Raw genomic sequence first — 27236 nt, 5'->3', positions numbered from 1 at the left:
CACTTTTTCCCCCAAACGGGTGTGGATATGATGTTCCACGAGATCCGTGCGCCCCGGCACCTCGGAGAACACGGCCGTATTCCGCTGGACCAACTCTTGGAGCTCTTGTTGTTGGGTTGGGCTGAGGTCTTCCCCCATTGCAACTTCAACCGATTACTTATTACCTACTTATTTTCCACCATAATTTGCAAATAAATTCATTAAAAATCCTACAATGTAATTTTCTGGATTTTTTTCCTTCTCATTTTGTCTGTCATAGTTGAAGTGTACCTATGATGAAAATTACAGGCCTCTCTCATCTTTTTAAGTTGGAGAACTTGCACAATTGGTGGCTGACTAAATACTTTTTTGCCTCACTGTTTATCCCCCGAAGTCTTCAGAAAGCTAACGAATTCATTTCCACTTTGTTATCGTACTTTGATTCCTATTGCATGGATAGTTTGAGGGCTTCTGGCATCTTTTCTTGCTTAAAAATTATGAATGACTGAAGTTTAAACTTGGTTATTAGGCCTAGTTGGTGTTTTGCTAAGATTCCTTTGCAGTGTTTACATTTGAGATGTTTCTCTTTGAGATGACATTTGAGAATCTGTGGAATATATCCTTTTCAAGATGCCTTCTTTGATTCCTATTGCTTGGGCTAGTGTTATACAGAAGTTAGCCAATATTGTGATTAAACCATTAAGAATTGCTTTTGAATTTGTTGAGCCTTATCTCCTAGCAACACGTAGGATTTTTAGGTTCCCCCGAGTAAAGCATGTGCCACTGGCCTCTGGACACGTACAGTTGTTTGTCACTGGCCTATACAATGGCAAAGCGGAATAATGTTTTTTTTTTATGTTTACAAATTAATAAAAAATGGAAAGCTGAAATATATTGTGTCAATAAGTATTCAACCCCTTTGTTATGGCAAGCCTAAATGATTTAAGTCACATAATAAGTTGCATGGACTCTCTCTGTGTGCAATAATACTCATTCTAAAATCCTGTTGAGCACTGTCTCATCTCTGTACCCCACACATACAATTATCTGTAAGGTCCTTCAGTCGAGCAGGGAATTTCAAACACAGATTCAACCACAAAGACCAGGCAGGTTTTCCAATGCCTTTCAAAGAATGGGCACCAATTGGTAGATAAAAAAAACATTTATTAAAAAAAGCAGACCTTGAATATCCCTTTGAGCATGGTAAAGTTATTAATTACACTTTGGCTGGTGTATCAATACACCCAGTCACTACAAAGATACAGGCAACCTTCCTAACTCTGTTGCCGGAGAGGAAGGAAACCGCTCAGGGATTTCACCTTGAGGCCAATGGTGACTTTAAAACAGTTACAGACAATGTTCAAATCAAATTTGGGGCTGGTCTCTAAATAATGAAAATTCAACCATTCTCCTATTTGTTTAAAATGTAGTGGTAAATCTGTTTTACAGTGATAAATATTAAAATGAATGCTTCCAAATGAAACAGACACCCCCACCTCTCTGTCATGGTTTAAACCAATGTATTTCTGTGCTTGGCACTGTCCACTCAGTACTGCTGTATTTCGGCCTTGAGTTCCTTTACGCATAGATTTTCCTTGGTGCCTCCTAATTTTCACCATTTGTTTTCCAATGCGTCCTTGATTTAATAAATGACCTATGCCTTTATTCCAATGCATAAGATCTTGCCATTGATGTATCATTGTTTACTTTTTAAATTTTACTAGGCAAGTCAGTTAAGACCAAATTCTTATTTTCAATGACGGCCTAGTTAACTGTGGGTTAATTACCTTGTTCAGGGGCAGATTTGTACCTTGGCAGCTCGGGGGTTTGAACTGGCAACCTTCCGGTTACTAGTCCAACACTCTAACCACTAGGTTACCCTGCCGCCCCATTGTTTGCTTTTATCAGTCAGCTGTTTAGAGCGCTCATTGTGTTGTTTTTCAGGTCTGCACGGGTACTGGTGTTCTCTGTACCATCCGTGGCCAAAACTATTTTTTTTGCTTTTATTATTTTCTATCAATATTTGTTTTCTTTCCTGGAACAGCTGATGGTCGACAATATCACTGGCCTACAACATCACTAGCCTACAGCTAGACACCAATGCGCATCCAATCTAGCCAACAAAAAGGCTGGCTATACGTTAATGACAGTAGGCCTGTAAGGTGTCTTGGTTAGAAGAGTTCAGTTAGAAGCATTCAATTTTGCAAGGGCATAGACCTACAACTGTCTTCACGGTGAAACATAATGAAATGTTACATAGGCATACTTGGAGTGCATTTTCAGAGATCTCCAAGATTCATGATTCTATACAGGCTTCAATGTTCTAATTAAATTGTTTTAAATGCTTAATGACAAATAACACTGTCATTAATGTAAGGAAAGAAAGGTGGTGTTTTATGTCACACAATCTGTGAAGACTCCAATCATTAACTGGGGCTCCCGAGTGGCACAGTGGTCTAGGGCACTGCATTTCAGTGCTTGAGGCATCACTCAAGACACCCTGGTTCAAATCCAGGCTGTATCACAACCGGCCGTTATTTGTTTGACAATCAGATTAAAATACCATGACTGGTTGTGTTCATGACACATTTAAAAGATAATTCATTTTTACAGTTGGGAGTCCCATAGGGTGGCCTAATCAATGGTAATCACTGAATGTCATTAGGCACACTGTTTGGTGTTTTGTAACAGATGTCTATTTCCATTCATCAAATGTCACAAGTATACATGCAGTTTTAATGCTGGAATTATTTTGGAGTGGACAAACATTCACAGGCAGCCTACTTTTTGAAGTTGTTTGTTTGACAATCAGATTAAAATACCATGACTGGTTGTGTTCATGACACATTTAAAAGATAATTCATTTTTACAGTTTAAGTGACATCTTTGTTATTAGGCCCATACCATTTTTTGGAGACCCCCGAATGTCATGATGTAATTCACACTGGTTACAGAGCTTAATGCCTGTGATAGGAGAGAACTGAGGATGGATCAACAACATTGTACAGTAGTTACTCCACAATACTAACGTAATTGACAGAGTGAAAAGAATGAAGCCTTTACAGAAAAAGAAATATTCCAAAACGTACATCCTGTTTGCAATAAGGCAGTGAAGTAATACTGTTAAAATGTGGAAAAGCAATTCACTTTTTTCCCTGAATACAAAGTGTTATGTTTCAGGCAAATCCAATACAATACATTACTAAATACCACTCTCCATATTTTCAAGCATAGTGGTGGCTGTATCATGTTATGGGTATGCTTGTAATCGTTAAGGACTGAATGAGTTTTTCAGGATAAAAAATTAACAGAATGGAGCTAAGCACAGGCAAAATCCTAGAGGAAAACCTGATTCAGTCTGCTTTCCCCCAGACACTGGTAGATTAATTCACCTTTCAGCAGCACAATAACCTAAAACAAAAGGACACATCTACACTGGAGTTGTTTACCAAGAAGACAGTGAATGTTTCTGAGTGTCCCGATTTTAGTTTTCACTTAAATCTGCTTTAAAATCTATGATCTATGGCAAGACTTGAAAATGGCTGTCTAGCAATGATCAACAACCAATTTGACAGAGCTTGAACAATGTTGAAAAGAATAATGTTTAAATATAGTACAATCCAGGTGTGCCACGATCTTAGACTTACCCAGAAATACTCACAGCAGACTTACTCAGACTCACAGCTGTAATCACTGCCAAATTTAATTCTAACATGAATTGACTCAGGGATGTATATACTGTACTTTGGTAAATAAGATATTTCATTTTCAATAAATTAGCTAAAATTTCTAAAAATATGTTTTCACTTTGTCATTATGGGGTGTTGTGTGTAGATGGGTGAAAGAATCTATTGGAAATCTATTGAATCAATTTTGAATTCAGCCTGTAACACAACAAAATGTGGAATAAGTCAAAGGGTGTAAATAGTTTCTGAAGGCACTGTATCAGACATGACCTGAGAAGACAGAAGGAATTAATGGAGGGCCCACTAAGTGGCTTGTTTACGGGGTGCTACATACTTATGGCTGCAGAGGGGAGGAACTATAGGCACCATACATTTCTTTCAAGTGCCCATCAATTGAAGCTGTCAGGTAATTCAGTATGATGTATACGATTTTAAGCAGATATTGCATGTCTGAATGTTCAGCTTGGCAAAGACAGGTCCATGGTTCTTTCAGTTCAGACTGATTGCTCCTCCAGTCACAGTTCTCAACAATAAACGCACTCGACACTCAGCACAGATACTGTACTGCACAAAGGCATAGTTTTTTAGAGGAAGTCAATTGTAACCAAGGAGAGCTTGTGGCCTAGTCAAGACTATTATTTTTTTATTAACCTAAAATGTCCTTAGTTTGACAGCCTCATGGCATTGACAAAGAACATGTGATTTTGCTCATCAATCAGTTAAATCTGTCTATATAATGTTATTCATCCCATAATTTAGTGAACTAGACTGCCTCAGTATTGTCATTCTAGACATGCAAAGCCTTCCCTCATCAGGTAATGTAATTCCATGCTTCATTAGTACTGTGAAGTTTATCATTTGTCATCAAAGCCAGCTGTCAATAAATAATTAAGTTGCAGATGAGAAGAATGAAATATTTTGGCTGAAGGAAGGAAGATTGCTGTCTACATTTTAATTGCATACACACATTCTGTGTGTGTGTGTGTGTGTGTCCAAGGTTTTAATTAGCTGTGGTGTGGCTACAAAGCAGCACCTGTTCATAGTCTGCCTACTTTTTGAGCTCTACTTTCACCTTCAACAAACATCATTATTTAGGCTAATGATTATATAGCAAATGGGCAGACAGTTCAGGCACTGCTCCCCTTTCATCTGTATGAAAAGGATTAGGAGCCTAACTGCAAACCTGGCATTTCTTGTTTATTACAGTGTAATAATTGTGGAAGAATCACAACTATAGATTTTATTTAGGCCTACACCTTTCTGTTGCCACACAGACCATGAAAGTGAGATGGCAGTGCATGTCGAAGAAAGAGATGGAGGGGGTGGAGAGCGAGATAGAGGAGACCTCTATTATCTTTGTGTGTCCAGGCATCATTCCAATGTCACATTTAATTTGCATTCCAAGCTGAAACACTGCATCTCCCTTGCAGTCAAGGGAAACAATGTGCATATCCATCCACAAACGATCAGTAAATAAACTCTAATGGGGTTCTGACAGTTATGTTTGAGAGGATTGAAAAAGCAGAGGGATCGATTGATGACATTCTATCTGCCATAATTACTTTCTACTGAGATCTGGTGAGCATGAGGAAGCATATGGTTCCTGTCTGGTAGGATAGCCTACGTGTTAATATATTCTACTGTATCTCTGTGTGTGAATCAAGCCTATGATGATGCCGTTTTAGAAGGTTGTGGAGACCAACCTCTATTCAGTCTGTTAGGCTAGTACACTAGTAAAAGGGTACACACAAAGCAGGATATCAATCACATCGGAAATGATGTAAGAAGTTTGTTTCCCTCATTCAAAACCCCATTTCTAATAGGCTAACTTGTAATATGTGCTCTTTGCAATTGCATCTTTATTACTCCTGTTTACATGTATATTACCATAAGTATTTATATATTCCTACTACCAGTCACTTTTTATGTATAAACCCACCTCAACTATTCCAGTACACCTGCACATTGAAAAAGGTACTTGCAGTGACCAGTGTATATACTTGCATTCTCATGTTTCTTTAACACATCGTAGTTCTTGTGTGATTTAAATTTGTACATTTTATTATCTATAATATTATTATCACTCATTGTTGGGAAAGAGCTCTCAAGGTAAGAATTTCACTGTACTGTTTTACACCTGTTGTATCCTGTGTACGTGGCAAATAAACTTAGAAACATGAAACTTATTTGACTTGTAAAATAAATCAGTGATGATTAAATGTGTATTATAACAGTATAAGCCTATTGTGTGTTCAGGTCTGATGGGCTGTGAGAAGCAGTAAACATGGAACACTTTGAGGCTGCTCCAGGTTGGTAAGTACAGTCTGCGTTGCCTTGTTGTCACTCACATACATGCTAGGCCTTTGCAATACATGGCACTTTTGCTGGCGTTGATTCATTGAAGGAAGAAAGCTGCTAACGTAAAAATGTAGTTTGTCTAACCCATCCTTTTTTGCCTCTAAATATGTAATTTGGGGCTTCATAAGTGCCAATAGTGTTTTAGTGAGCTGTTGATTAGTTTTGAGTGCAGTCGTGCCTCTTCTGTCTATACGATTCGTCATGCTAATTCACATTTTAATTAATGTCCGTCAAGCCCTATGGTTAAAGCAATATTCACAGGCTTGACTACCCCATTAGAGGCTTTAGTACTGACTAATACATCTATATGGTTTGTTCAGATTCTCAATTCCACAGCAAGCACAGTAATTCTGATATTTTGGAAATGCTTACAATCAAATGCAATTATATTTGGGCCTATCTTTTATGGAGCCGTTATGGCAGCTCTTACTGATAGATCTAACGCATGTTCTCAATTTAGCCAGTCTGTACTGTACATTGTGTTCAATCAGTCTGAAAGCTGACATATCACTCATGCAAGGTTTCTTTTCGAATCCATTACAGTAATATCCTTCTCATGAGACTATTAGCAGATCACTCAAACATGATTGGGAGATTGGCTAAACCAAGAATGTGATAGTACTGTAAGACCCCTCTGGCTTAAAGCAATCCAAGACCTGTGGATCTGTAGTGACCCATTTTAAGGTCAGACGTCTCCCTGACCTGACCCTGATATCTCATTTCCTCCCCACTGGGCGGGCTGTCAGGTGGGCACACCCTCCCTAAGGCACCTGCAGCGCAAGGCGCCGGTCCTTCCCTGTGATACACTCATCACATGCCTCCCTCTCCCACAAATGAGCTGTGATTGAGGTGATTTGGATTTCCAGAGGCTGTCACAATGGTTTTGACTAGCAAATAGACGGGTGGTAATGGGAGAGACAGGCCTGTTATGAGAGCCCTGTCAGGGATAAGATAATGCCTCAGAGTGAAGAGGTTAAAGACACCGCTTCCCTGTTAATAATTAATTGGTGTCCATGTGGCGGATCCACTCCAACGCTCTCAGTCACTTGATAATTGCTTTACATTTAATTTGGCTTTGGAGATCATTTTTCAAGCCAAGTAAATTGTGCTTAGTGTTAATAATATGAACCTGTCTTCAGACACCGGTTTGGTCAGAAACCAATGGTGACGAGACAAAGGTAGGCAAAGTGTGCCAATTTGAATGCTGGAGATGGTGTCTCCATTTCTAAGTAGTTTATCTTAAACACTAATTTACACTGTCATTTGACAGGGGGAAATATATCTATGGTTCTGTGATTTAACAAAGGAGATAATTGTTATCATATCAAAAGTTAATTTTGGGAATAATGCATTTTTACAGTTGTATCATAGTATGACTAATTAGGGGATTCATAATAATATTACTTTAACCTGGGATGGATTAAAAGAGTAGGCCTATTGTACACCACAGTAACTCACTTCTAGAATGTATTAGAATGCTATCATTTGAAATGAAAAGTCTGAATAGGCATCTTATTGTGTACTATGAGGGGGAAATGGAATGAACCCTTTACTTTTCTCAATGTCAAGGGTCTCACCTAAGCATTTCCCAACTTTAATCCTCTTAATAAAAAAAATCTGCCAGGTGCTCTTTAGCATTTTGGGGTTCTGTGCTGCGGCAGCTTGCTCTGGTCTAAACAGTGGGGGAGAAAGAATCTGAGTTACCTTAAGTAGCAGAGCTGTCACCACAGTGACAGTGTCAGGCCTCCTACTGAGGCGCCCTCCAACTGACTGGCTCCTAAGGTCATGTGAGTTAAACTGCCCAGGTGTATCTGTGTGCTCCGGTGTGCAATTAAGTGCTAGACAAAGGAGAACCAGCAGACGTCACGTCAGACTCAGGCCCCAGAGGACAGGAGTTGCCCATCCCTGACCTATATAGTGATGAGGGCTGGCACAATTACTGCATAACCAACAGTTATGGATGAAAACCGTCATTTAAATAAAATAACCGTTTACGTTTATTTGATACTTTTTGTGTGTGTGGAACAAACAGCTAATTGAAGAAGGGGCTGCCGGGCATTCGTGCGGTTGAGTCGGTTTCTGCGGTAACGTGGATTCTTAACAATGTGATGAAACTTTGTTGCTCCTTGCTGAAACAAGCAAAGAGTTGTAGCAAACAAGTCTTTGGTTGCCTAGGCAATGCCCCCCTCCCTGCAGCAGCAGCACGGCAACACATGCAGTCAGGAGCCGAGGTGAACCCTATTAGAACGGTGACCACTGTCATTTGGCTGACCAATAACCGTCACCCACAATTCCATGACTGTCACAGTCCTAAAAATGATGTTAAACAACAGTTCAACAATCCTATTTCACTGGTGAAATAATCCTGTAAAAATGTACATTGTTGTATGATTGTTAGCTGTAGTGTGATTAGACTGTATGCCTGGATGCACCCAGAAGGGGTCATCTCAGTCTGCCTTCCGTTCCTTCCCTGAGTTGTATTGTGTGTGTGTGTGTGTGTGTGTGTGTGTGTGTGTGTGTGCTTCACCCAGCTATAAAGCTCCTCATCTGTAGATGACAGCAGCAGATGTTTGTGGAGCTGGCATGAAAATGGCTTCTCAGTGGAACACTGCCCGTGTGAGCAGTGCAGAGAGGAAGGTGCCCCACACCCGTATGGAGGATGAGGCTGACCTCCAGGTAGGTAGAGACCACATCCGTGTTTATTTCCAGTTTCCCCCCACCGCCCTGGGGCACTAGTACCACCCTCTACCCCTCCCCGGCTGACCTCTATACTGCCTCCATCTGTACCAGTTTGCTCCGGATTCCACCCCCTCTCTCGGGGCTTCGGATGCTCTCTTTGCCAAATCTGCAGCAGGCAGTGCTCAGCCTTGCATGCGCAGAGATAATGATCAAGTTAATTAGACCTGAGATTGAATGAACTGCGGCAGCAACTTAATCATTTGTAACTTGATTAGAAATACTATATTCTGCAACTCCAGAGACTGGCAAACTTTCCTTATTTGAGTGCTTGAAAATTAAGGTCCACTTTAGGATTCAGGTCTTGAGATAATGTTGCAATAGAAGCAGGGAAATAAACCCGAGCTCGTATACTCAAACAAGCCCATAAGCTGAGGGTAAATTTCCTTGTGAATGGTTTTACTGAGTTGACAGAGCAGATGTGGGTTGCCTTTCTGTTAATGGTTCCTCTGTTATCCCCATAGCAAATATACTCATTTGGGAAGAAATTAGGTCAAGGTAGCTTTGGGGTCGTCTGTGAAGCCACCCACAATGAGACAATGAAGAAATGGGCTATTAAGAAGGTGAACAAAGAGAAGGTGAGTGCATTAGTTTTTCCCATGGGCCGTGGTGAAAAGAGACACTCTAAAGTCAGTCTAATGGCTACTAGAACAGCCCCACACCTCAGTGCACTCACTCAGCTTCTTCCCTCCATGCAGGCTGGAAGTTCAGGTGTCAAACTGTTGGAACGGGAAGTGAGCATCCTGAAACGTGTGAACCATGCACACATAATACATCTGGAGGAAGTCTTTGAAACACAAAAGGTAAGGGATGCTTTCTTAGAAGTAATGGAGGCAATATCTCAGTAGTGTGCGTGCAGACGATTGCGTAAGCACCATGAATGAGAACGAGGCTGGTCAGATCTATTTGTGGGGGCCATTATCAGTCTGTGTGCTGTGCTTTGTGTCCAGAGGATGTATCTGGTTACTGAGCTGTGTGAGGGAGGGGAGCTGAAGGAGCTCCTTCAGAAGAACACACGCTTCACAGAGGAGGAGACCAGGCACATCATCAACAGCCTGGCTGAGGCCATCGTCTACCTGCATAAGAAGGGTAATATGACTGACTAAAGTTATAGGTTTCACATCGTTACAAGGATCTACATTTGAACATTTTACACGGTGAAACTTTATTTCAAGCAACAATAAAGGAAGGGTAAGAGGCAGAATATCAGACTGTCTTCTTTTACCTTTATGAAACATAACTAACTAATCTAGGTGCACTGATTAAATCATTCCAACATTAATGCAAACAGTACAGACAATGTGTTGTATGAGTAAATTGTGTGCGGGGACAATGTGCAAATTGGTGATATCACGGTCACATCGTACTCAAATTAGTCAAATTGCTTTGGCCTCATTGACGTGTGATAATCAGGGAGATGACACCACGTTATGGCTCCCAGTCATTATAGAACCTGGCTTATTCTAATAATGAGATATAAATGAACAACTGCCAGGCAAAAACGGTAGCCCTTTTAATTGAGTCTGAGGGGTTTATTTGAAGATGCTGTTTTTCCCCCTGCTGATGGTGAAATCTCTAGTTAGAGGTAATTTAGGACGTTGCTTGGCAATGAGACACCATTACATGGGGCTAATGACTCATTTACAACGAGCTGGGGAGGAATACAGATTAATAGGTGTGTTTTCACACTAAGAGTCCCTCTGCGCTGTTGTGCCGCACTTCTATGGCGACTAATGATACCAGTGGGGATGTGATACTAAAGGTTAGCAGTGACTGTCACAGGTAGTGGCCTTAAAGGGCAATTCCACCACTTTTCAACCACATTTTCATTATCTCCAGCTCAATAGCAGTGTGTACATAATGAAAACGGTGCACCAGTACGTTTTGTAGAAAGAAATATAAACGCGCTGTTTTCAGATATGTAGACACTGGTTTGGTGCTGGAGAGGATGAATATGAGGTAAAAAAGTGGAGGAATTGTCCTTTTAACCATATATAAGCAGCATGCACATTCATTACTTTTTGAAAAGGAAATATGACAAATTGTTTAGTAAAGACATTGATATGATACATTCATTTTGCACAGAACGATTTGGTCCCATGGAATTTTACTATGAATTCTGTGAACCATTTGTTCATTGTACTATTAGTTCTTCACAATGCTGTTGTTACTATATAAATATAGAGGTTCATCCACTGATGTACACCCCAGAGTCTTTTTATTCAGTCCATATCTTCCTGAGCTCAATCTACATGAACATTAGAGCAGAGGAAACAATATATTAGAGGTCAGCATGCTCCGCCCCTCTCCCAAAATCACTTTAACCGAACTGAACTTTAAGACTCCAGGGGAGAGAACTTCTCAAAAACTAATATTTGTGCAGAGATACTTTATTTCCCATCCCATCAAGTCATTCTAGCAGCAGCATCTAATCTAACCTTTATAACTCTCTCAAACGTCTACGAATCCTCTGCTCCGTTCTGCACATCTCCTTTAATGACCACTGATACTTTGTGGCTCACCATTTTTAAAAGGAGGTTGATATCTAGAGATTTGTCATAGGGATTGCTTGAATTTAGCAAGACGCTCATGGTTTTCCTGAGGATAAAGTAGCTGTTTTTGTCACAATCTCTGGGACTTTAGCTGGGGCAGAACCCCTCTCTTTCTCAGTGAATCAAACTCATTCCCAGTGGAATGCTCGATGACATCCATGTACACTCGTAAAACTTCTATTAGATCAAATAGGCCACACACAGCAAAAAAGCCATTCAATTTTTTGTCACCAAATTTGACACGAATTGCAAAAAACCTATATCTCGCTCACTAACTTTAAGCATCAGCTGTAAGAGCAGCTTATCGATCACTGCACCTGTACACAGCCCATCTATAAATAGCCCACCCAACTACCTCATCCCCATATTGTTATTTATTTATTTTTGCTCCTTTGCACCCCAGTATCTCTACTTGCACATTCATCTTCTGCACATCTATCACTCCAGTGTTTAATTGCTAAATTGTAATTATTTCGCCACTATGGCCTATTTATTACCTGTACCGCCCTAATCTTACTACATTTCCTCACACTGTATATAGATTTTCCTATTGCGTTATTGACTGTATGTTTGTTTATCCCATGTGTAACTGTGTTGTTTGTGTCGCACTGCTTTTCTTCATCTTGGCCAGGTCGCAGTTGTAAATGACAACTTGTTCTCAACTGGCCTACCTGGTTAAATAAAGGTGAAATGAAAAAAATGGACCTCCATACAAAAACTACTTACTTTGTGAGCAATTTTTCATGTATATATTTTTAAACGCCACCTGTTGGAGAAGACAGATTTTGGGTCCACTTATCCCTCTCGCTTCACCTCTTCCTCTCTGGCATGACCCACACATTTCAGTTAATTACTATAGCTCCCGCCTTGAGCCATCATTTTGTAAATGCCGGATCTCTACGATAAGACACATCATTCACCGAAGTTTGGTCAAAATCGTTCAGTACTGTCTGAGATGGTGTACGGACGGACTGAGACAGATCCACAGTCCCTTCCCCTGATTTCATCGTGGGGGACAATTACGCATTGTAGATTTAGCCTTTAACTGCTTTTAACCATCATACTTGTCCTCTCTGCTAAAGGCCTTTTGAAAGCCATTATGGTTGGTTCTTCTCATAATAAAGGTGTTTCTTTTTTGTATTTCAGACATAGTTCACCGGGACCTGAAACTGGAGAACATTCTAGTGAAGAGTTACCATGGTGTTGATAATGACATGATCAATATCAAGGTGAGACGGTGACACAAACTGGAAGATTTTCACTGCCGTTTCTCATCCAGCCAGTCTCTGCAGGGACTTAAGGACAGGCTCCTCATGTGTTTTTGTTTTTCCCCCACTCTCCCCCTAAATGGTTTTAAATGCTACCTCATTATGACAGACCCCCTTTTGGTTCCCCTTTATATCACGCCGTACAGAAGGGTGAATCAAGAGCATCTTTTAAGACAAATTACCGCCTGGTCCCAGCATGTTGTGTGCATTGACGGAGCACAGGCTGAAGCAGATACCTGGAGTGTGGGCTCAAACAAGGCATGGCGGCAGCATAAATCACACACACACACTGCTGAAAGACAGCGTTGTTCTGGCACGGTATAAAAGGCTTTTATCTGTCAGGAGGAGGTCATCTCTCCTGGATATTTTCTCCTGCTGTATTTCTCATTAACTTAATCATTATGATACACCCCTCACTATTGTCATTCATTGCACTAATTGCACTGTTTGTCTACATAACCTGGTTCAAGTATTCATGACATTACTCTGAAGAAGGCAAAGTGATGCCAAACGTTGGTAAATACCCAATACTGGGAGTTTCTAGATTGAGTGTGCAACTTTTTTTATTTTGATAGTTAGTTTACAGTATTTCTCCTGCCTGCCATTATATACTACATGAGACCAGACAGCATGTACGGCTCGTATTTGTTATTAATCTAATATAGAGGGACCCAGTTATTGTTGCTCTTCAAGTAAACCTTGTTTTGTCTGATAAATAACACTAACAAGAAAGGATTTGATATGAGATGGATACATGCTGTAGGCCTGCGTGTGTATCAGTGTCTGCTGTCGGCCCTCTCTCCTCCCAGGTGACAGACTTTGGGTTGTCAGTGAAGAAGGGGGGTGTTGGCAGTGAGAACATGCTGAAAGCCACCTGTGGGACTCCTATCTACATGGGTAAGACTGACACGCTCAGCTCCTACACACAAAGATCACATCATATTAGAGTAGTCCTGTTAAAACCGGTCCTCTCCTCTCTGTTTCAGCTCCTGAGGTGATCAATGCTCATGAGTACAGTCAGCAGTGTGATGTGTGGAGTATTGGGGTCATCATGTACATGCTGTAAGCAATGCTCCCACCCATCCCTCCTTTATCACTGCTTGTCTTTCTGGTCTGTCTGTGTCTCTCCCTCTCACTGTAGCAGCTTTTCCTATACTATGTGCAGTTCACCCAGTGACCGATCAACTAGTAGTATAGTTTTCGAGGCCTGTGTCACTGACAGGGCTGTGTGACTGACAGGACTGCCTCCCCGTAGCCTTTGTGACTGACAGGACTGCCTCCCCGTAGCCTTTGTGACTGACAGGACTGCCTCCCGTAGCCTTTGTGACTGACAGGACTGCCTCCCGTAGCCTTTGTGACTGACAGGACTGCCTCCCGTAGCTTTTGTGACTGACAGGACTGCCTCCCCGTAGCCTTTGTGACTGACAGGACTGTCTCCCGTAGCCTTTGTGACTGACAGGACTGCCTCCCCGTAGCCTTTGTGACTGACAGGACTGCCTCCCGTAGCCTTTGTGACTGACAGGACTGCCTCCCTGTAGCCTTTGTGAATGACAGGACTGCCTCCCCGTAGCCTTTGTGACTGACAGGACTGCCTCCCTGTAGCCTTTGTGACTGACAGGACTGCCTCCCGTAGCCTTTGTGACTGACAGGACTGCCTCCCGTAGCCTTTGTGACTGACAGGACTGCCTCCCGTAGCCTTTGTGACTGACAGGACTGCCTCCCGTAGCCTTTGTGACTGACAGGACTGCCTCCCCGTAGCCTTTGTGACTGACAGGACTGCCTCCCCGTAGCCTTTGTGACTGACAGGACTGCCTCCCCGTAGCCTTTGTGACTGACAGGACTGCCTCCCGTAGCCTTTGTGACTGACAGGACTGCCTCCCGTAGCCTTTGTGACTGACAGGACTGCCTCCCGTAGCCTTTGTGACTGACAGGACTGCCTCCCGTAGCCTTTGTGACTGACAGGACTGTCTCCCCGTAGCCTTTGTGAATGACAGGACTGCCTCCCGTAGCCTTTGTGAATGACAGGACTGCCTCCCGTAGCCTTTGTGACTGACAGGACTGCCTCCCGTAGCCTTTGTGACTGACAGGACTGCCTCCCCGTAGCCTTTGTGACTGACAGGACTGCCTCCCGTAGCCTTTGTGACTGACAGGACTGCCTTCCTGTAGCCTTTGTGACTGACAGGACTGCCTCCCTGTAGCCTTTGTGACTGACAGGACTGCCTCCCCGTAGCCTTTGACTGACAGGACTGCCTCCCCGTAGCCTTTGTGACTGACAGGACTGCCTCCCGTAGCCTTTGTGACTGACAGGACTGCCTTCCTGTAGCCTTTGTGACTGACAGGACTGCCTCCCTGTAGCCTTTGTGACTGACAGGATTGCCTCCCGTAGCCTTTGTGACTGACAGGACTGCCTCCCCGTAGCCTTTGTGACTGACAGGACTGCCTCCCCGTAGCCTTTGTGATTGACAGGACTGCCTCCCCGTAGCCTTTGTGACTGACAGGACTGCCTCCCTGTAGCCTTTGACTGACAGGACTGCCTCCCTGTAGGCTGTGTGGGGAACCTCCATTCATCGCCACCTCTGAGGAAAGACTCTTTGAGATGATCAAGAAGGGAGAACTCCACTTTGTCGGACCCATCTGGGACTCTATCAGTGATGCAGGTGACATACAGTAGTACTGCTTCTCAACCTCTGACTTCTATTTGTAACATCTCTGGTGATATGGAACTCTAAGGACACATGGTACTTGACCACATCCAGGTTAAGCTGATAGGTCTTTCTTCCAATGGTTATTATTACATGACTTTAACATAGCGTACTGACTGTCACATTTTTATCTCACCAGCCAAAAAAGTGTTGAGTTGCCTCCTGAAAGTTGATCCCGCCCATCGCATCACAGCCAATGAGCTGCTGGATAACCCCTGGATCACGGTAAGGGGCTGTTCCACCCAGCTACATTTCACATTAACACTAATGAGTACAGGAAGGACTCTCTGGTATTGCTGCATGATGGGGTTGGGAATTGGTATCTCACAGCCGGGTTTATGAGGTTTATTGCAATGTGGTGATATTAACCCTTTAGAGGGGATCTAACATTAGGTAGTGGTACTGTGTCTTACAGGGTGACACCAACACTTTGGCCACACCCACCAACGTGCTGGAGATGATGCGTCTGTTCCGGGATGACCCAGAGGAGGCGGAGAGAGAGGAGGAGAGCGAGGTGGTCAGTGATGTGCTGAACGAGCTCTCTCTCAGCTGCTCCCAGGACAGCCTGACTCTGGAGCCCAGGGCAACGCTGGAGGACGGGGCAGGATCAGAGCATACAGTAACACTGGAACCTAGGATTAGGCCTGAGAACAGGGCAGGGATGGAGGGTGGGGCCAGGCTGGAGGACCAGGTAAGGCCGGAGCCCAGGGTGGCCTCAGCATGCAGGAACATTGCTGAGCTCAGCTATGAGGGAGACACAGACAGTAGCAGCAGCAAACCCACCACCCCCACCAAACAGGTACTGTAGTATGCAAAGTTACCACATATACTGTACACACAACTCAGTCACGCCATGAAACTCATCATGACCTGCCACTTCATAGGTGTTAGGTTCAAAATAACCTATTTCACTAAACCCAGCATGACTCAAGCTCTGGTTTAAAATTAGCCTTCTTGGCAAGTGAGCTGTTTCAGTTACACACTGGTATACGATCGTCCATTTCCCTTCCACTTCCACCTCAATTAGCTTATGTGGTAATGATCTTGTTTTTGACTAAAGACTAGCTCTCTGTTGCGTAGCTATACTTAAAGCATGGGAGTTATCACCCAGCGGTTCAGGCGCTCTACAATATTTAGGGTTGTTCAACACCCCCCTCCTCCGATATCTCTGTAATCCACTGTAGAGACAGAAGAAGAAGAAGGTTGCTTCCTCATCGTCCAATGGACTGAAAACCAACACCTCTGCTTTGAAGGTCTGCAACTCACTCAGTCCCCCCACTTCACAGGTCAGTCGTTTAGCAGTCTGTCTGCAAAGTCCTCTTCTCACAACACTGGGAGTTAGGCTACCATTAGATATTTGTTTTTTGACAGTTTCGACAATCGTTTTTGTTCTGATATTGATGCAATAAAGATGATTACAACTTTTCATCGTGCAAAAATGGTTTGAATTTGTCACACGGGCCATTGATTCATGTATTTTATATTAAGCCAAGCTGAATCTCTATTTGTCTTCACAAAACAGCCTGGAAGGTATAAGATCTGATTCAAAATGGGTTGATTTGTTAAAGAAAATGCTTTTAGTTTTAAAGGCCCCCACCAGCGGGCAATGCCACCCCTATTTCAACGTAATTCCTGTCTTGTAGCGGAAATTGTTGTTTAAGTTCCACCTCCGAAGAATAACACAGGCTACTAATACATATTCATGAATTGGAGGTGGGAACATTTCCACGTGGAGTGGAGAAAAACAACAAGCAGGGTGCTGATGGCTGTCAGTGTAGCTAGCTAGCATGCTAACTTTATCTAGCTAGCTGTTGTTCAAAAGATTAGCCAGCTAGGCTATGGCTGGTTCTGGAGCTGGATTTGTCATAAGCATGTAGGGCAGGGATTGGGCAACTTTGAGGGTGTGGACCACAAAAAATCTGAACTCATCATGAGGGGCCGCAGTTGCTCACGGGTTTGCGTACTCGCATCCATAAAGCACGTTTGCTTAAATTAAGCACATTTTGCCATGGAGCGGAGAAAAGATTTTTCAATTTCATAATTAATTTCATGCAATTCTACTCATTTTGCCATGGGGCGGAGAGAAAGATTAGCTCTTTTACGGATCATTTCCTGCTATTGTACACATTTTGCCGTAGGGTGGAAAGAAATGTTTGCCATTTTTAATATGATATCTAAGTGAGACCGCTGGCCGCTAAGCTAACTTAGCAATCACGTTTTTTTGTGTGTTTTTTTGCTGATATGGGCTAATTGACTGACTATCACTAGCTAGGTTTCCATCCAATTGGAGACAGATTTTCATGTGAATATCCTAGAATCCGTATAAAGAAAATGTACACATTTTACCAGCTGTGGTATGTTTCCATCAAATGGACTTGTTTCAGATAAATGATGACCTAGTGCTCACAAAATATACATTTTCAGAAAAGTTTTTATGTACCGAATAAAACTCAAAAGTTTGACATGTTTCCATCTGATTTCCAACTCTACCAATACTTGTCACAAAAACTGTTGCGTTAAATAGCAAATGTGCCCACTCTGGGCTTGGCACCTGCGCTCAAGCCAACAGCTCACAGGTACAGTGTGGGGAGGCTGTGCGAGTTGTCTAGATTTTGTTTATTAGGATCCCCATTAGCTACTGCACATTCAGCAGCTACTCTTCCTGGGGTCCACATAACAAATAAATGCATGACAAAGTACAGACCAGTAATAGACAAGAACAACACAAGATATTACATTAAATTCAAAATAAATACCAATAAAATATGACTTTTATACATAGTAAAGACACCAAGAGACAACTAAAATACTATCTAGTATATAAAATAATAGTGTCTAGTCTACATGATGAGATTATTATGGATAAGAGCGAGAATTTTTTTTTTTTTCAAATGGCAATCAAGCATTGATCGTCATGTAGCGTAATAAACTGCAAGGTTTCCCCGAGTCGTAATGGGAGGACTACACACACCATATCATCGGGTGAATCCAAATTGACTTCGATATGATGGTTATATCAATATTTGTGCATACGGGCCGCCATTTCTCGAATAATCAATTTTACCAAAACAAAAAGGTCCCATCAGGTCGAACGAACAAATGATCTGTCAGCATTTATAAAATTGCACTGAAACCTCCTGTTTTCATCACAGCTGCCTTGATATTTATTTATTTATTTTCTCTCCAATTTTGATCTCGTCTCATTGTTGCAACTCCCCAACGGGGTCGGGAAGCGAAGGTCAAGTCATGCGTCCTCCAAAACATGACCCGCCAAACCACGCTTCTTAACACCTGCTTGCTTGACCTGGAAACTAGCTGTACCAATGTGTCAGAGGAAAAAACGTTCAACTGACGACTGAAGTCAGCCTGCAGGTGCCCGGCCCACCAAAGGAGACGCTAGAGCGCGATGAGACAAGTAGGACCCCAGTAGTGATGCCACAACATTGCAATGCAGTGCCTTGGACCGCTGTGCCACTCAGGAGGCGCCTAATGATTTATTTCTATACAATATGACTTAACTCGCATAAAAACTGTGGATGGAAACGTGGTTACTGACTGACATAACAAGAAAAATAATCTGCTGATGCACAACCAAATTGCAAAATTGTACCTTGTGTATTCTACCGTTCCAAGGGCTTTCAAACCGCGGGCCGCCAGTTGCCCATCCCTGATGTAGGGATACTTTGCCACAGATGGATAGGGGAAACAAGTTACTTTGACTTTGTCATTGTTATCTCCAGTTATTGCGTTTTCCATAAATTATCTATTATATTTCTCAGCTCAGTCGGAACTCGCAAACAGGTGTTTATGATTAATAAACAATGCCATGCTGGTGGGTGGTACCATTCAACTAAAACCCAGCCCTGAAACAAAATATTGGCTAAGAAGAATGTGCATGTCATTTCATAGGAAAAGAGATGTTATTGGCACGAATTTGCACAAAGTGGGCAATTTGGGTTTGTCACATCAAGCCCAAATATATTATACTTTGACTTAAAACAATGAATTATTGACTTCAATCATTGTGCAACACCATGAGTAAGCTCTGGCAATTGTCTTTCAGCTCAAAAAAGTGGATTTCTACTAGTGTGGGTGTTTTAATGCTTTTTGGGCATCATGTTGGTGCTGTTGATATTCACTCACCACTAGATGGTGACAGATTTACCTAGAAGGTGAGCCGAGCTAGTGACAGATCCAGTAGATGTTGTTCTGTAGAGGTGAACCTGTTGTATTGGCCTCGTGTGAGATGAATGTGAGTATCTTATCTTTGCAGTCCCATACAGGTGGCAAACTCTCCAGGCAGTCGAGTGCAAATCGTCTCAGCCCACAGGACAGGAGCGAGACCCACCCAACCTCTTCCCCAGTGGGGCCAGCTCCCAAACCAGCGGCCGGTCCAGGGAAGGCAGAGGCCCACAAACCCCCCCACACCCCCTCTGGCTCTAGGCCTGGGAGCCGCTCCCCACGACCACCTCTCTGCAGCAGGCATAAGAAGAGCTCCTAGGCACCAGCAGCAGAGTCCCCATCCCCAAGGGCGCGGCGTGCCAAAGGAGAGGACCCCAGTCAGAGGTGCACCCTTGGGGGTGGCAGGCCTGCTAGACACATGACCTGTTGGTATTCATCTATCCACTGTGTGACACACACCAGCCCTGGACTGAATGAATAGTCTCTCACACACCCACTGTGATGTTGTTTTAGAATGGCCAGTAGACAGATGCTGAAGATAGGTTTGTCAGTAGCATCAGCTTGAATGCATTCAGAGGGTAAACCAGCATGCTGTGGAATCAGGAGAGCAAATAATTGACCTAGCAATAATTTCACAGTAAAGCACCTGATTCCTGTTGATCAAACTATCCCTGTTGTGTCCCCATTGACCTATCTAAGGCTACCTGTTGTTTCTGTTATGCTTAGTTACATACTTTGTCTGCATTTTCCATATCAAACTCACTGACAGTCTGAGTCGTTTCAAAATACAATCATTAAAAAGTAGATGGGGGAAACTCAAAGGGAGTGTTCATCTCTCTTATTTATTCCGTTGGGCATAATTCATGATTTATTAGTGGTACACTGGGTTGTGTAGCTGTTAGTATACTTTTACAGTACATAGAAAACACTATTTCATTCAGTATCCTAACGGGCATATTTGATATGTAAGATCTTCAAAGTGCTTTGTTTTTCCACACAAATGTCATTAACATAAAACTAGTCCAACATTCATTAGTAGTCAGTGGCGACCAGGGGCGCAAGCTTGTCTGCTGTTTATTCTTTTCATTGAGCTGTTCTTAGGATGATTTAAGGATGATTGCCAAGCATCATGAGAAGAAACTAATGTACAGAAACTCCATTATTTTGTGTTCAATAAACATAATCAGAAATGTGATTTATTTTTTTGTGATTTTGTGATAACTTTTCCGTTATTCTGTTTTGATCTCTCACTTTTTCTAAAAATAAAATAAAAATGCAGTTGACCCTCTTGGTGTCAATACAGACCGCCAGTGGCACACAGGCTGGTTACGCACCATCAAAACGCAGGGGATTGGGACTGAGGGCAACCATGGCTCTAATCTCGTTTGCGAGGCCATTGAAAGCAGCAGGAGCTACTTTGAGGGCTCTGCCATTCAAGCACAGGTCTTTCTGCTGTAGAGAGAATAATCCCCAGCATAGATACAACATTAAAGTAGTCAAGCAGAACCCACAGAGGCTGTATTTCAAATCCACCCATTTGCATCTTGAAGTGAATGTGTGCAGACAGTGGAGCACGGATTGAGCAGAGGCTTTCTCTCTCTGTGTGTATGTGTGTGGTGGTTGGATTAGCTCTTTTGATGTGAAGCACATGGCACATTTTTCCTTTTGGGTGATTGGTTCACGGCCTTTAAACTGTGTAAATAGCTCCCTTTTATCAAAGGCTGCCAGTGCTTTGTCCAGGTAGGCATGCTTGCCTTTCCTGGCCTGGTGGATGGAGCCTAGTTTTGATACACAACTTTGAAAATAAAAAATATATGCTTTATGGGAGCACAGAGTGAATGACAAATTAAATATATTTTATAGTATTCACTGAGTATACCAAACATTAAGAACACCTTCCTAATATTGGGTTCGAGGGGCATGGACTCCATAAGGTGTCGAAAGCGTTCCACAGGGATGCTGGCCCATGTTGACTCCAAGGCTTCCCACAGTTGTTAAGTTGGCTGGATGTTCTTTGGGTGGTGGACCATTCTTCATACACACAGAAAACTGTTGAGGGTGAAAAACCCAGCAGCGTTGCAGTTCTTGACACAAACCAGTGCGCCTGGCACCTACTACCATACCCCATTCAAAGGCATTTAAATGTTTTGTCTTGCCCATTCACCCTCTGAATGGCACACATACACAATCCATGTCTCAAGGCTTAAAAATAATTGAACCTATACCTGAAGTGTATTTAACAAGTGGCATCAAGGGATCATAGCTTTCATCTGGTGAGTGTGTCTTGGAAAGAGCAGGTGTCCTTAATGTTTTGTATACTCAGTGTATATTATCAATAAAAATGAAGGGCAAAAGGAAATGGGAAAACACCAAACTGTAATATTGTGGGATTACATTTGCAATTTACTTGATACTACTTATGTAAGCACCAGATGGAGCTGTAGTGGATTCCAGATTTAATTTCTAGAATTGACAGGTGGATGCTGGCTAGAATGGCCTGCTATCTGGTTTCATGTGTGAATGCAGCCGTATATGTATGTGATTGATTGAGCCATTAAATAATTATGATGGTGTATGTAAGTTGTCAGTGATGAATAACTGCATGTTTGCTGTGATGTCTCGATGATTCATTTAAGGAAAATAGCATGTTGAGAGGGACGTTTTCGCCCAGCATAATCCACTGATCTGAGAAAAAAAGCATTGAAGATAACAATGATTCATTCAGTTTGTAAACCCCTCCTCCCTTTAGACCTGTGAACTGAATTTGCATAAGGTCTGTTTAGACAACCTCCTGTATGGCTAATGCGTTGTCAGAGGCAGAGATGGGATTTCAGCATATGGTCCTCATTTTCTTGTGCCAGACATTTAATTCATTATAGAGGAGAAAAAATCTCCAAATTGAATTGTGCAAGTGGAATGTGACCTGCAGTAAGTGTGTGCATCTACAGACCTCAGGGAAGAAGACATTTAAAGAGATTGAATGTCTTCATATGCAGCTAGGTCATATGCTTTGACATTCGCAGTATTGTCCATTTATGTATTAAAAAAGCAAACAAATGCCCGCCAGTTTTTTTTCTTGATGCACCAAACTTCTATCAGATTTTGCAGAAGTACAGAGAGGGAGAAGGAGAGTGCACAAAACAAGCAGGGCGGTATGGGGGCTAGGTTAGGGGCGTGAGTTTGCGACAAGGCATGGAGGCAAAGGAAATTAGAAATTCGGCGGGATGGAACCAGGGATGCGCCCTCTGCCCCCATCTCCAGTGGTGCTCCTGACAGATGGGAGCAGGGGGAGGGTGCGAGCAGCCTCCCGAGCGGAGGGATTAAAACCTGCAGTCCCTTTTGCAGCCTGGAGAGAGTGTGTCACGGTGGAAGGGTGGGGTGAGGAGATGACACCTGTGGTGAGACTCTTGGGGGGTGCAGGACCGCTAATGTCAAAGGAGGAGAGAATGCATCCCCCCCCTGCTAGAACCCCTTTTATTCACTGCCAGGCAGAGATGAGGGTAGGGGGGTGGGGGGGGGGGGCTGCATCTCAATAACCTTAATAGAGCTCCCTTTAATTAATCAGCTCATCTGCAGAGACCCGATACCTGCAGCTGAGCCCCCCATCCACTCCCCAAACACAACATCCTCCCTCACACCACACCTCTCTGCTGCCGTGACATTGTGCTAATGAGGTAACGCAGCTACAATGTCATGGAAACATTTCAGAGACGTTATCTGTAGGAGCTCATCACACATGCTGAGGTCCCTGATCCCCTTCAATGTTTGCATCTGTGTGTGTGAGTCCTCCCTTGCTGTGTTACAACGCAACCATTTTACCAAAACAAACATATTCAAAATGATAAAGGAGGAGGGGAAACCATGATGTCACAGCAGTGGGTTGGATTTCTAAAGAAGAAAGGCGTAAAAACCACACCTCAAATAAACATTTGAGACAGATGGCAATTTCAAAGCAAGCCTCATCAATCTTTGTTGACACTATTCCTTTTTTAAACTACTCTTATTTGGGATATTTGCAATTATAATACATACGCTCATTTGAATATCAAATTAATTAGTGAACACACTAGAGTAAATGCCTTTTTTATAAGTCCTTGTTAAAAGTGAAAAATTCTCGACAACGGTTGGATGGTGTATTAATTTACAGTGATATCTAATCCCAAGTTACAGCACATAAAAGCCATTACTATACATATTTTAATGGGGAGGTGGTTGTTTTCCAAACAATTTTCTGCTAGAGTACATTTTTAATTTATTCATATTTAATTTATTGGTCTCTGCATATCCACTCAGTAAAACTAATCAACAGCATGTATGGGCCCCTCTTAAAGTCACAGCTCTCTCTGGCAGCCAGCCTCTGATCAGGATAAACCCTTCATTTCAAAAGTTCTTTCCATTTCTGCAAAGAGCAGGCTGGGTAAAATACTCTCCCTACATTCAGTCAACCAGGATGATACCATCTCCAAGGAGACTGTTCGATTCTCACAGACAACCTTTTAATAATTGAAAAAAAAGTCAGAAAATGAAAAATGTGCCCAGCCTTGAATGATCCGAAATATTTCAATTTCTGCGGGTACTGACCATCGCCACCGCTGTGGGAATGTCATCGGCTAAGGACAGAGCCTCTGCCTCTCCTCAAACTCCTCTGCCCTTGAGTTGGCTTTTTTACGGTGCTTTGGCAATCATTTAACACAGTGTGACTGCAGGTCTTATCACCTCCACTGTACGCTCCAAATACCTATCGACCCATTGACACACGGCGAAGAGGGACCTGCACAACCTTACACATGGAAATGATTTCAATTAATTACCATTCCCCCTAGAGGTGGCAGAGCGGAGGTGAGACAAAGGACCCAAACAAGGAGCATTTCTCTGGCGTAATGTGCACCATGTGTAATGAGCGGCGGAAAGGTCATTTGACACATTTCTGCAAGTATGAATCAATTTATTTGGAGCACGTAATTCTGTAGTCACCTCGGCGGCATCGTGGTTTGGCAATGCATTGAGAGGGTGTATTACTAAAGTGGGTCTTCAGTTTCCTCCCTGTAGCCCCGGCTGACCGCAGGAGTGCCTGGAAAGCAGGGAGATAGCAGGGAGATAGTGAAATGGAGTGTGCCAGATGCAATCAGTCATATCATAGGAAAATCGCCTCCATCACCTTCAGTGTAATTGGAACATTCATTACACTCCAGTAAAAACACAAGGCACCATTAGATGTTCGCTTTAGGAGTGGATTCCTGGAGAATGAGAGACTTTCGATACGGGGTCACAGTCAAGTAAATAATAGGAATTGTTCCTGCGAGGCTCAGAAAACCACTAGGCCCCTGGTTACGCACCAAAACACAACTTGGCACAGCAGAGGGGAAGAAATTCAATTATCGGACAGAAAATAAGATGCCCCTTAGTACAACAAGAACAACAATCAGAACAGTCTCCTATCCAATATCTCACTTGGAGATTCACACGTGGTCATTCTTGTTAATGTCATGTGTCTTCTATATTTGTCAAGTACCTGACAGTATTTTCTCAAAAGTTGAAGAATTGGTAGATTTCAGTCACTGTACTGTAGGATGCAGCTAATGGGACTTCTTTATTGATGGCTTCTGTCACATCATTTTTCAGAGATCTATTCTGTAAAAAACACTGATATTATTTGTAAACCCGGTAACGTACAGGGTATGGATTATGTCTGCAATGTTTAACATGTATCTTTATTTTAAGTAGCCACCTCTGACCTCATGGCCCTAGTGTCAACTGTGAGGATGAACATTCTACTGGGCACCAGGGGGACCGAGCCCTAGCCACAGCCTTGTCCCCAATGCTACAGTTTGGAGCCATTGTAGTATTTTGTTATTGCTTGTTTTAGGTTGTACTTGCTTGTAATGTTTTCCAACTGGTCTAGAGGGAAATGTGTCACTGTAAACCGTGCTGAAAATAAAACTAAAACATTTGGTTGATCAAAGGAAGAATATTTAATATGTTTAGGTTTGAAAATGGACTTATTATTTATGTTCTGAGGGCTGTTTTTAGGAAACTTTGTTGTAAACAAAACAGGCAGAAGAAGAATAGAGTGTAAATAAGTGTATACAGGAATTCTACTCAGAGTAAAAGCCTGAAGTCACTTCCAGATATCATCATTTTACATTCTCTTTGTGAGGTATAAACACCCTAACAACAAATCTACCGGTTTATAGGATCTCCAGCCAACTCTCACTAATGACTGTTTTTGGGGGGTAAAATTCATCTGCATTAAATATGAATAAAAAGGCATGATGAAATAATTAGGCAATGCCTTTCATGTAACATACACACACTATGAAGGGCTTGTGACTCATTTGAACTAAAAAACCTTTGCTCTGTCCAAATTGACCCTCAATTCCAAAAGTATGTGTAATTACCATAGCAGTTAAGAGCACTGAATGACTACTAAAGGCATTTGGGTTAAACAAATATTTATATTCCCCGACAAAAAAAAGTGCTAAAAAGTGGGTGAAAATGTATGATTCTTCGACGAGCTGGTATGTATCTAGTGTAGTTATGTAGCTGGTGGTGCAGGTGCACCATACAGTAAGATCCTCCTGGTCCTTCCCTGAGCCGATTCATTTCCTCTGGGATGACTGAAGCTAGGGCTCAGCCACAGGAAATATGGCCTGCTGTGCTCTACCCCAGTCCTTTTCTATATACCCCAGCCCCTCTCTCTCTACTTCATTCCTCTCTCTTGCTATACCCCATCTCTCTCTCTCTACCCCAGCCATCTCTCTCACTCTCTACCCCAGGCCTCTCTCTCTACCCCAAACCTCTCTTTACACCCCAGTCCTCTCTCTCTACCCCAGTCCTCTCTTTATACCCCAGCACCCTCTCTCTACCCCAGCCCTCTCTCTCTACCCCATCCCTCTCTCTCTCTACCCCATCCCTGTCTCTCTATCCCATCCCTCTCTCTACCCCAGTCCTCTCTTTATACCACAGTCCTCTCTCTCTACCCCATCCCTCTCTCTCTACCCCATCCCTCTCTCTCTACCCCATCCCTCTCTCTAGCCCAGTCCTCTCTTTATACCCCAGTCCTCTCTTTATACCCCAGTCCTCTCTTTATACCCCAGTCCTCTCTTTATACCCCAGTCCTCTCTCTCTACCCCATCCCTCTCTCTCTACCCAATCCCTCTCTCTCTACCCCATCCCTCTCTCTAGCCCAGTCCTCTCTCTATACCCCAGCCCTCTCTCTCTACCCCAGTCCTCTCTCTCTACCCCATCCCTCTCTCTACCCCAGTCCTCTCTCTCTACCCCATCCCTCTCTCTCTACCCCATCCCTCTCTCTACCCCAGTCCTCTCTTTATACCACAGTCCTCTCTTTATACCCCAGCACTCTCTCTCTACCCCAGTCCTCTCTCTCTCTACCTCATCCCTCTCTTTACACGCCAGTCCTCCCTCTCTAGCCCATCCCTCTCTCTAGCCCATCCCTCTCTCTAGCACATTCCTCTCTCTCTACCCCATCCCTCTCTCTAGCGCAGTCCTCTCTTTATACTCCAGTCCTCTCTCTCTACCCCAGTCCTCTCTCTCTCTACCCCATCCCTCTCTCTCTACCCCATCCCTCTCTCTCTACCCCATCCCTCTCTCTAGCCCAGTCCTCTCTCTCTACCCCATCCCTCTCTCTCTACCCCATCCCTCTCTCTAGCCCAGTCCTCTCTCTCTAGCCCAGTCCTCTCTCTATACCCCAGCCCTCTCTCTATACCCCAGCCCTCTCTCTCTACCCCATCCCTCTCTCTAGCCCTGTCCTCT

At 43.0% G+C, this 27236-nt stretch overlaps 1 protein-coding gene across 2 annotated transcripts in view; it reads left to right on the top strand.

The window, feature by feature from the left end:
* LOC112236195 (serine/threonine-protein kinase 33) overlaps nucleotides 1–20658 on the top strand; it is a 32861-nt gene extending 12203 nt beyond the window's left edge. Inside the window, exons 2-14 of one of the 2 annotated variants that reach the window (XM_024404783.2) lie at nucleotides 5922–5978; nucleotides 8555–8699; nucleotides 9224–9337; nucleotides 9458–9562; nucleotides 9710–9848; nucleotides 12458–12540; nucleotides 13389–13476; nucleotides 13566–13641; nucleotides 15124–15236; nucleotides 15421–15506; nucleotides 15697–16080; nucleotides 16466–16567; nucleotides 19565–20658. In XM_024404783.2, the coding sequence (XP_024260551.1) occupies nucleotides 8577–8699; nucleotides 9224–9337; nucleotides 9458–9562; nucleotides 9710–9848; nucleotides 12458–12540; nucleotides 13389–13476; nucleotides 13566–13641; nucleotides 15124–15236; nucleotides 15421–15506; nucleotides 15697–16080; nucleotides 16466–16567; nucleotides 19565–19885 (1734 nt within the window). In that variant the 5' untranslated portion in view covers nucleotides 5922–5978; nucleotides 8555–8576 and the 3' untranslated portion in view covers nucleotides 19886–20658. Of the gene's footprint in view, nucleotides 1–5921; nucleotides 5979–8554; nucleotides 8700–9223; nucleotides 9338–9457; nucleotides 9563–9709; nucleotides 9849–12457; nucleotides 12541–13388; nucleotides 13477–13565; nucleotides 13642–15123; nucleotides 15237–15420; nucleotides 15507–15696; nucleotides 16081–16465; nucleotides 16568–19554 lie in introns of both variants that reach the window. The other variant, XM_024404784.2, reaches the window with a different exon arrangement.
* Nucleotides 20659–27236: the final 6578 nt, after the last annotated feature.

The sequence above is a fragment of the Oncorhynchus tshawytscha genome, linkage group LG04, assembly GCF_018296145.1.
Source record: "Oncorhynchus tshawytscha isolate Ot180627B linkage group LG04, Otsh_v2.0, whole genome shotgun sequence".
NCBI classification, from domain to species: Eukaryota; Metazoa; Chordata; class Actinopteri; order Salmoniformes; family Salmonidae; genus Oncorhynchus; species Oncorhynchus tshawytscha.
Note: the sequence above shows the minus strand (reverse complement) of the source record. Positions and strands in the feature narration are given on the sequence as shown.